Source organism: Solanum lycopersicum, chromosome 5, assembly GCF_036512215.1.
Source record: "Solanum lycopersicum chromosome 5, SLM_r2.1".
Classification (NCBI taxonomy): Eukaryota; Viridiplantae; Streptophyta; class Magnoliopsida; order Solanales; family Solanaceae; genus Solanum; species Solanum lycopersicum.
Window position 1 is genome coordinate 42,088,773 of NC_090804.1, and position 9,884 is coordinate 42,098,656.

A 9,884-nucleotide genomic window follows, 5' to 3' on the forward strand; every position below is an offset into this window, starting at 1 on the left:
AGAACAAGTTTGGGAGAGGTTTCAAACATTTTCCTATGGTCACAAAAGAATAACCGTACAAATTTGATGGTTATGATGTTGCACATAATTGGACAAAACAAAGCATATTATGGGAGTTACCATTTTGGAAGGATAATCTTCTTCAACATCATCTTGATGTCATGCATATAAAATAAGATTACTTTGATAATTTATTCAATGCAGTAATGGATGTAAATGGCAAGACAAAAGATAATGTTAAATCTTGAATGGACTTAGCAAAATATTGTAGCCGAAAACAGTTATGGTTGCAAGAGAAACAGAACAACAAGTCCTTCAAGACTAAGGCCAGTTAGTCATTTGCATTGTATCAAAAGCGTTAAATATATGAATGGGTTGAGCAACTAAAGATGTGTGATGGACATGCTTCTAATTCGAGAAAACGTGCTGATATGGAGCATGGAAAATTACATGGTATGAAAAGTCATGATTGTCATGTCTTCATGGAAATGCATTCAGTGGCTTGCCCTATAGAATTTGGAAACCTATGACTAAAATTAGTTTTTTCTTCAATGACTTGTATTCTCGACAACCAAGTTGAGATGGATAAAAATATTCCTATAATTACAAATAATTTGGAGAAGATTGTACCACTTGGATTTTTTCATGTGATGGAACATCTTCCTTTACATCTGGTACATGAAGCACGCCTCAGAAATCCAGTTCAATATAGAAGGATGTATCCATTTGAGAGGTAAGTGTTTTAACTCGTAATATTTTTATATCAATACTTTGTTAAGATTAATGATAATATAATATAATGTAGGTCTATTGGATATTCTAAACAGTGCATAAAGAAAAAACATAGACTTGAAGGTTCAGTGGTTGAATTCCATCTTGATATGGAGATAACTAATTAAGGTTCTTATTAGTTCAAAAGTAGCTTCCATGCTTGCAAAATAGACCGAATCTCCATGATGATGGTGGTGCGACTATGAAGTCACTATCAATCTCCAATCAACTAGAGAAAGGTTAAAAAAGACATACAAGGAGTAATGTTTATGTCGTGGAGTTTAAGTCTGCATCGTTACATGTCTTCTTGACTTGCCCAAAAGTTAAATCATTTCTTGAGTAAATTGTTATTTGTGCACTAACATATATAATTACAAGGCAAAACAACTAAGTCAATATCAATCTTCTTTGACAGCTACTTTGTGCATTTATGGCAATGAAAAAATGTTTGAGCATTTTTCAAAGTTGTTTCAATATTGTGTAAGCCTTATAATATTTGAATAAAACTATCATTATTGAATAAATCGATCTTAAATTGATGGTAATTTCTTACTTTTCAAATATTTATAGATTTATGACACAAAAAATGGTCAAGTTGATCAATTTTTGAAGGACCTTTCTTGGGGACCCATCAAGGTTTATTCAATGGAAAAGTATCTTGTAATTGGTTTTAAATTCAATACCGCACAATGCTCCATATATTAAAAAAACTAATACTAGTGGAGTTTGGGTTAAAGGTGGTGATGGAAATCAAAATGGAGTTGACTATTATGTGGTGCTCAAGGAGGTTTGGGAAAAGGAGTATTCAGGGTGGCCTATAAGAAAGAATGAATTGTTTAGATGTAAGTGGTTTGATCCAACCCTCAGAAAAGGTAAGAGAGAAATAAAACAATATAATATCATTGAAGTAAAGCATACCAGGAGTATGAATTATATGATCTTTTTATTATTGCATAGAATGTTAAACTTGTGTATTATACTCCTTATCCCTTGTGTCTAGATAAAGTTGATTGGTGGGTGGTGATTAAAACCAAACCCATGGGTCATGTGGAACTTGAATTCGTGTTGGATGTTGCATAAAGGATGATGATTTATCAAGTGTTCACCACATCGTGGATGTTTAATTAGAAAATGATTTAGAGCATCCTAAACACATTATAGAAGAGGCTGATATAGAAGATACAACAGATGAAGGGGCAATGCATCAATAATTGAGGAGGAGTGGATAGATAAAGAAGAATGGTCAGAAGTAGAGGATGAGGAGGAATACTAATTAGTATGTTGAGTTATATATATCTATATCTATATATATATATATAAATATATATACAGAGTGTGACACCCCGAGCTACCTCTGAGACGCGGACAAGGAACCTAGGACCACAAGTGATCCCAAACTGGCCTAATTTCAGTATACTAAAGATAATAAACAGAATGCGGAAGCTAAATATAAATTGAAAAGATTGGGAATAACCATATTTTATAACTGAGATAAATGAAATATTGATGAGTTTGATACAAAAAAAAATATTAACTCAATACTAAGCTGAAACTATCTATGTCTGAAATAAGCCTCTAACTGACTAGAAATGCTGGAACTGCCCCCAGCTAAGTCTAGAAAAAACTGAAACTAAAGGACTAAATACTAAAAGAAACTCATAACTATTGTCATTGGAGAACGAGGATTGACCACTGAATCTGCTGAACTAGAGATCGAGAACTGATCTATGCATGATCTGGATGCTGAGAACCTGAACCTGCATCACAAGAAGATGTACCACATGTATGCATAAATACTTGAAGGTACTGATCATGTAGGATAGAGTAAAGCTGAAATAAAACATAACTGAACAAGCACAAAAGAAAGTAATATAATCTTAAGAAGATATACTGAATCTTGAGCTAACATGTTGCAATGACCAATTTATGACATGCTGAAACTTAATACTGAATATATACTAATATATGGTCAATTCAAGAGTCTGATTGAATTGTGGGAGCTACTTATAACCAATAATAAGACCACATGAGATAAATGTGGAGTCCGATGTATATGCCTCATCGAGAGGACCCAAAATACCCTGCCATAGGTATAAAGACATGCTGGCGTGATCACTAAACTTATTGCCCACAGAAGAGACTTACAACCTACTTGGCTAGTAGTTCGGGGACTATTTGGGTACGCTCAACCCTATTCCAACGCGGTATTATGCTACTCCCAATGATTTATTTATTAACTAATTATGACTGAGTTTGTGTAAATACTGGATAGCTCAAAACTGAACATGGAAACTGAGAATGCAATAATTAATCTGGTAGTTAAGACTTTATAACTGAGGCATGAATATTTTAAGTAACGAAATATTTGACCTATTATGTGTAATTCAAGAACTAAATAAATAAATATCTAGGGTTCTGAAATTCATAAAATAATGTGAATAATAACATGAAAATCAGATTTGGAATAAATAACTAATAAATTGATAAAAAATTCTGTTGAAGTTCTAGAAACCCTAGGTCTAAGCATCATAAGGGAATCAAGAATCTGACTGAAACTAGGGACCCAATATGTGAAAGAAACCAACTAGTGAAATCCCACATACCTGGTGATGAAATTCAGTGAAAAACACTTAGGTTTTGGGGCTAGAATTGCTAGAACCTTGCTGCGTTCTTGAACTAGGGTTGTTGACCTTTTTTCTCCTTTCTTGCTTCTAATTTTCTATGTTTTGAGTATTGATTTGCCTTAGGTAAGTTTTAGTTATGTTTCTATGCTTAAACTGAGTAGAATATGATGATTTAGGGTAAAAATAACGTATCTTAGTGTTTGAACAAAGTGGGAAAAGACCAAAAGACCCATGAGTTAATTGTTGTTGGACAAAACGACGACCTGGACTGAAGGTACGTCATTCAATCGACTGTCCTTCGTTTGGGTCCGTAGGTTGCGTATGTTCGACACGCCTTTACTTAAATGGGCATAAATTTTTACTTGAAGGTCTGCTTTTATCAAGGTTGGTGGATATGAAAAGATAATTCAATTATCTATTTATTGATATGTAATAGGACACCTAATTAATTTTGTGATAAGAGTTATGATCAATTTAAGTTGACCCAATTGTAATCCCCCCTAATTTTCTGTTAATTTCCACCTACGTTAAGACCTACGGACTATAGATCGAACAACGGTTCATGCTTGTCAGCCGTGGTTCATATCAAATAGTGGGTAAATAGGGTGTTGATCAGCGGACACAGACTACAGATCGTGGTCGGACCTACGGATCGTAGGTCTGTTCTTCGTTCAACAATTAGTCAAATTTTTTATAGGCTGAGTTTTTGGGGGTTTTTGACTCAATCGACAGATGTACAGGATGGGCCGTGGGTTAGGCTATGGTTCGTCGATGGAAACCGTCCATTAAACATGCTGAGTTTTTGAAAACTTGATTTTTATCTATTTTAGATACGGGGTGTTACATTATCTCCCCATTGGAACATTAGTTTTCTAATGAAGACTAAATTAGCTGAAACAGAGGGAGAGAGCTGCAAACCCTACTACTAAACATTGAGAACTGACTTTCTAACTGCATTCAGTTCCGAGAACATGCAAATACGCTGAAAATGCAATTACAAACCGAGGGAACATGATTCTAAAACTGAATTCACACATGAATAACTGGAAAACTGAAGAGGAACTATTACCTAAAGTTGGAGTGGAATCCGAAGGAAAGAGGTGAGGATACTTGGCATTCATGACTGCTTCTGCTTCCCAAGTAGCTCCCTTTACAGACTGACTCCTCCACAAAACCTTCACTGAAATGACTTCTTTATTTCTCGACCTTCTAACCTGAAGGTGAAGATTCTCAACTGGTACATCCTCATAATACATAATATTCTTCACCACCACACTCTTTAATGGCACTACAGAGGGTGGATCACCCACACAGTTCTTCAAGAGTGAGAAGTGGAAGACCGGAAAAAGTGCTACTAATTCTGCTGGCAACTGTAACTCATATGCCACCTTGCCAACCCTTTTCAATATCTTGTAAGGGTCGACTTATCCAGGATTGAGATTCCCTTTCTTCCATAATCTCATCACCCATTTCATAGGTGAAACTTTAAGAAAAACCCAATCATCAACTTGGAACTCTAGATCCCTTCTCCTTACATCTGCATAAGATTTCTAATGACTTCGGGCTGTTTAAGTCTATCTTTAATGAGTTGCAATTTCTCCATATAATAAATGACTGAATCTTGCACTTTCTCCATATAATAAATGACTGAATCTTGCACTTTCTCCATAGCATAAACGACTGAATCTAGCCCTATCAAAGCTGATTCACCTAGTTCAATCCAATTAATAGGAGATATACATCTACGCCAAAACACTGCCTCATAAGGGGCCATCTAAATGCTTGAATGGTAGATACTATTGTAGGAAAACTCAATAAGAGGAAGGTGATCATCCCAACTACCCTTGAAATCAAACACACAAGCTCTCAATATATCCTCTATGGTCTTAATGGTACGCTCTGCCTGTCCATCCGTTTGTGGATGAAATATTGTGCTAATGTTAACTTTAGTACCAAGACCCTTCCGAAATGACTTCCAGAAATGAGAGGTAAACTGAGGACCTCTATCTTAGATGATAGACAAAGGAACACCATGCAACCTGAAAATTTCATTAATGTAAAGCTTGGCATAGTCCTCTGCCAAATTTGTAGTCTTGACTGCTAAAAAGCGAGAAGGCTTAGTCAGCTTATCAATTATCACCCAAATTTAGTCATGTTGTATACGAGTAGGAGGTAACCTTGTAATAAAATTTATATTGATCACATCCCACTTCCAAGTAGGAACATAGATCCCTTGAGTCATACCTCCTGGTTTCTAATGTTCTACCTTAACTTGCTTTAAATTGGGACACTTACTCACAAAGTTTTCTATATCTCTCTTCATTCCATTCCACCAATAGAGGTTCTGAAGATCGCGGTACATCTTTGTGGCACCTGGATGAATAGAAAATCTGGAGGTATGGTCCTCTTCAAGGATATGCTTTCTCAACTCGCCCACATTAGGAACACATAATCCACCTTGGTAGCGAAGTACACCGTCTTCCCCTTGGGAGAAAACCTCCAGTCTCTGATTGTAGACTGCACCCATAAGTTCAAGCAAGATTGGATCATTGTCTTGCTTTTCCTTAATTTCCACTACCAAAGAAGATTCTTCCCCATTCGAGACTGTTACACCACTGTCTGATATGATCATAAGGCGAACTCCTAAGAGATCAAGCCTGTGAACATCCTTCACTAGCTGCTTCCTTTATTCCTCAACATGAGCTACACTACCCATATATAATCTACTAAGGGCATTTGCTACTACATTTACCTTACCAGGATGATAACACACACTCATATCATAATCCTTAAGGAACTCAAGCCATCTCCTCTGGCGAAGATTAAACTCCTTTTGGGTGAACACATATTGAAGGCTTTTATGTTCAATGAACACCATACAAGTAGTGTCTCAATATCTAAAGTGCAAACACCGCTGCTACAAGCTCGAGGTCATGGGTTGAGTATTACTTCACATGAACCTTAAGCTATCCAGAGGCATAAGCTTTAATCTTATCTCGCTGCATCAATACACAACCTAGGCCAACTCTGGTTGCATCACAATAAATAACATAACCATTTGAACCCTCTGGTATAGTTAAGACAGGAGTTGTAGTCAATCTAGTTTTCAATTCTGCAGAACTTTTCTCACAATCATCTGACTATTGAAACGTGACCATCTTCTAAATTAACCTAGTAAATGGTGAGCTATGAATGAAAATCTTTCCACGAACCTTGTGTAATAACCAGCTAGACCTAAGAAACTTCTGATATCTATAGAAGAGGTAGGTATGGGCCATTGTTTTAATACTTCTATCTTTTGTGAATCCATTCGGATGCCTTCGCTAGAAACAATGTAACCAAGGAACGCAACAAATTGCAACCATAACTCACATTTGCTAAACATAGCGACTAACTGGTGATTCTTAATAGTCTGTAGAACAATTATCAAATGACTTGCATGTTCTTCCTTATTCCTAGATTAAATTAGGATATCATCGATAAAGACGATAATGAACAAGCCCAAATATTGTTTGAATACTTTGTTCATCAAATCCATGAAAGCTGTAGGATCATTAGTTAGTACAAATGGCATAACTACAAATTTGAAATGACCATACCGAGTTCTGAAGGATGTTTTCAGATTGTCACTATCTCTGACCCTAAGCTGATGATAAGCCGATCATAGATTTATCTTTGAAAAATGACAAGCACCCTGAAGTTGGTCAAACAAGTCATCAATCCTTGGTATGGGATACTTATTCTTGATTGTGACCTTGTTCAGTTGTCTATAGTCAATGTACATTTTGAGAGAACCATCTTTCTTCTTTACAAACAACACTAGCGCACCCCATGGTGATATACTAGGTCTGGTGAAGCCCTTGTCTAGAAGGTCTTTCAACTGCTCTTTCAACTCCTTGAGCTCTGCTGGAGCCATTTTGTAAGGAGGAATATAAATAGATTGGGTATTTGGAAGGATATCAATTCCAAAGTCTATTTCTCTTTCGGGAGGGATGTCGGGAAGATCTTTTGTAAAAACTTCTGAAAACTCACAAACTACTGGAACTGTCTAAAGAGTAAGGGTTTCAAAGATAAAATCCTTACCCCAAACTAGATGATAGAGATAACTGTTAAAGCTCATGTTTTTGGCCTTAAGGTAAGAAATGAATTGACCCATAGGACCTAAGCTACTACCCTTCCATTCTATGATTGGTTCATCTGGAAATTGAAAATCAACAATCCTGGTTCTATAATCGACTGAGGCATGACAGGAATGTAGCCCATCCATACCTAGAATGACATAAAATTCTACCATTTCTAACTCTACAAGATCTGTTGAGGTGACTTTCTCAGATTCTATGATAGGGCAATTTCCGTATACTCATTTAGCTATAATTGGGTCACTGACTGGAGAAGAGAGTGAGAAAGGTTTTGAGAGAGTTTCTGGACTAATACTTAATTGGACGACTATGTAAGGAGTTACAAAAGAAAGTGTAACCCCTGGATATAACAATGCATAAACAGCAAAGTCAAAAACTCGTAACGTACCAGTAACTACATTAGGAGAACCTTACTGATCCAAGCGAGCCTGAAGAGCATAAAACCTATTCTGGCCATGACTGCCACCTATACTAGATAAGTTACCTTGCTAAGTCGGGCAACTTGTTGGTGCTGCTGAAGTTGTAGATTTTGCTCTACCTTTTCCACCTCTTTGACTCTATCTAGATGGACAATCCCTCAACTTGTGACTAGACTGACCGCACCCAAAATATACTTCTTTTCTTGTGAGACACTCGCTCGGATGGTTCTTACCACACTTAGGGAAAGTGGGGTAAGCTTTGGTGCCTGTAACACTTCCCTTAGACTTAGATTTTGGTGCTTTACCTTTCTGGTCATACCTGTTCTTGGAGGATGGAACACTAGTTGATGAAGGGGCTAGGCTGAAAACTTGTGATGACTATGCGAGCGATTTCCACCGCCCAATTTCTACTTATAATAGTCATAGTTCCCAGTCCTAGCCTTCCTATTATCCTTAGTCTGTTCCCTAAGCTTATCACCCTCAACCTACTGAGCATTAGTCATAAGCCTATAGATATTCATATCTCCCAGTAATATAGCATTTCTGTACTCAGATTTTACCAAACTCGACACTTTATACAAGAACGTATTCATCTGAGCCTTGGAGTCAGCAACCATGTGAGGAGCATACCTGGAGACATGGTTAAACTTGAGTCCATACTCTTGGACTTTCATGTTACCCTGCCTTATGTTCATGAATTCTTCGGCTTTTGCTTCTCTCAACTCTATTGGGAAAAACATGTCTAGAAAGGTCTCACTAAAGCAATACCAAGTAATAGGAGCTGCATATGTACCCCTATTTTCCTTCAACTGATAGTACCAGATATGAGCAACATCGTTCAAGTGGTATGATACCAAGTAAACCCGATCATTCCCAATGAGTTGCATTAATTCAATGATCTTCTTGATCTCGTCCATGAAATTCAGAGAATCCTCATTAATTTGTGATTCTAAAAACTCCAATAGACTCATCATAACAAAGTCACAGAGCATTGATGCTACGGATCCACCATTTTCATTTTCATGATTATGAACATGATTGTTCTGGTGGGTCATACTCTGAGCAATCATATGTATAACATTTCTGAACTCAGCATTTGAGACTTCCTGATTTGGGACTGGAGGAGTTGCGTTCGCATTCCTCACATTCACATTCCTAGCATTAGTTCTACGAGGAGGCATGATATGAAATATATAAAGTCAAGTTAGAATGGAACTAGATCATACTTTACTCACGATAAGAGTAACAATAAAGTAAAGTATTCCTATAACACTTTGTAGCCTCCCTCTCATTAGATATGATGCCTTTACAACCTTGAAAAGGACTCTACTTAGTGCGGCTTTTAAGACATCACAGGACTCTTGAACCTAGTGCTCTGATAAATTTTTTTGTCATGCCCCGAGCTACCCCAGAGACGCGGACACGGAACCTAGGACCAAAAGTGATCCCAAGCTAACCCCGCTGGTATGATCATGAGCATAATAAAGATAATAAACAGAATGCGGTAGGTAAATCATAATTTAAACTGAAAAGATCAGGAATACACATATTTTATAACTGAGATAAATGAAATATTGATGAGTTTAATACAAAGAAAATATTAACTCAATACTAGGATGAAACTATCTATGTCTGAAATAAGCCTCTAACTGACTAGAAATACTGGGATAACCCACAGCTAAGTCTAGCAAAAACTGAAACTAAAGGACTAAATACCGAAAACAATGTCATGACTATAGTCCTAGGAGAATGAGGACTCACCACTAATTTGCTGAACTTGAGATTAGGAATCGATCTATGTGTGATCTGGATGTTGAGAACCTAAACCTACATCACGAGAAGATATAGCGCATGTATGCATAAAAAATTAAAGGTACTTAGCATGTCAGATAGAGTAAAGCTGAAATAAACATAACTGAACAAGCACAAAA

The 9,884-nt window shown here is 36.7% G+C and overlaps 1 protein-coding gene across 1 annotated transcript; it reads right to left on the reverse strand.

The window, feature by feature from the left end:
- Positions 1-4,342: 4,342 nt before the first annotated feature.
- Positions 4,343-7,311, reverse strand: LOC138348822 (uncharacterized). Its single transcript, XM_069298402.1, has 4 exons — positions 7,150-7,311; positions 5,691-6,072; positions 4,931-5,105; positions 4,343-4,793 (listed from the first exon to the last, which is right to left on the reverse strand). Exons 1-4 carry the CDS (start codon positions 7,309-7,311, stop codon positions 4,343-4,345), a joined length of 1,170 nt encoding a protein of 389 aa, XP_069154503.1.
- Positions 7,312-9,884: the final 2,573 nt, after the last annotated feature.

What these genes read in the sequence shown, in the direction of transcription:
- LOC138348822 (XM_069298402.1), bottom strand. Translation starts at nt 7,311, where the DNA reads ATGGCTCCAGCAGAGCTCAAGGAGTTGAAAGAGCAGTTGAAAGACCTT. An exon ending in AGATATAGAAAACTTTGTGA is followed by an intron (nt 5,106 to 5,690) that starts GTAAGTGTCCCA and finishes GGATTGAACTAG; the next exon opens with GTGAATCAGCTTTGATAGGG. An exon ending in ATTAGAAATCTTATGCAGAT is followed by an intron (nt 4,794 to 4,930) that starts GTAAGGAGAAGG and finishes GATATTGAAAAG; the next exon opens with GGTTGGCAAGGTGGCATATG.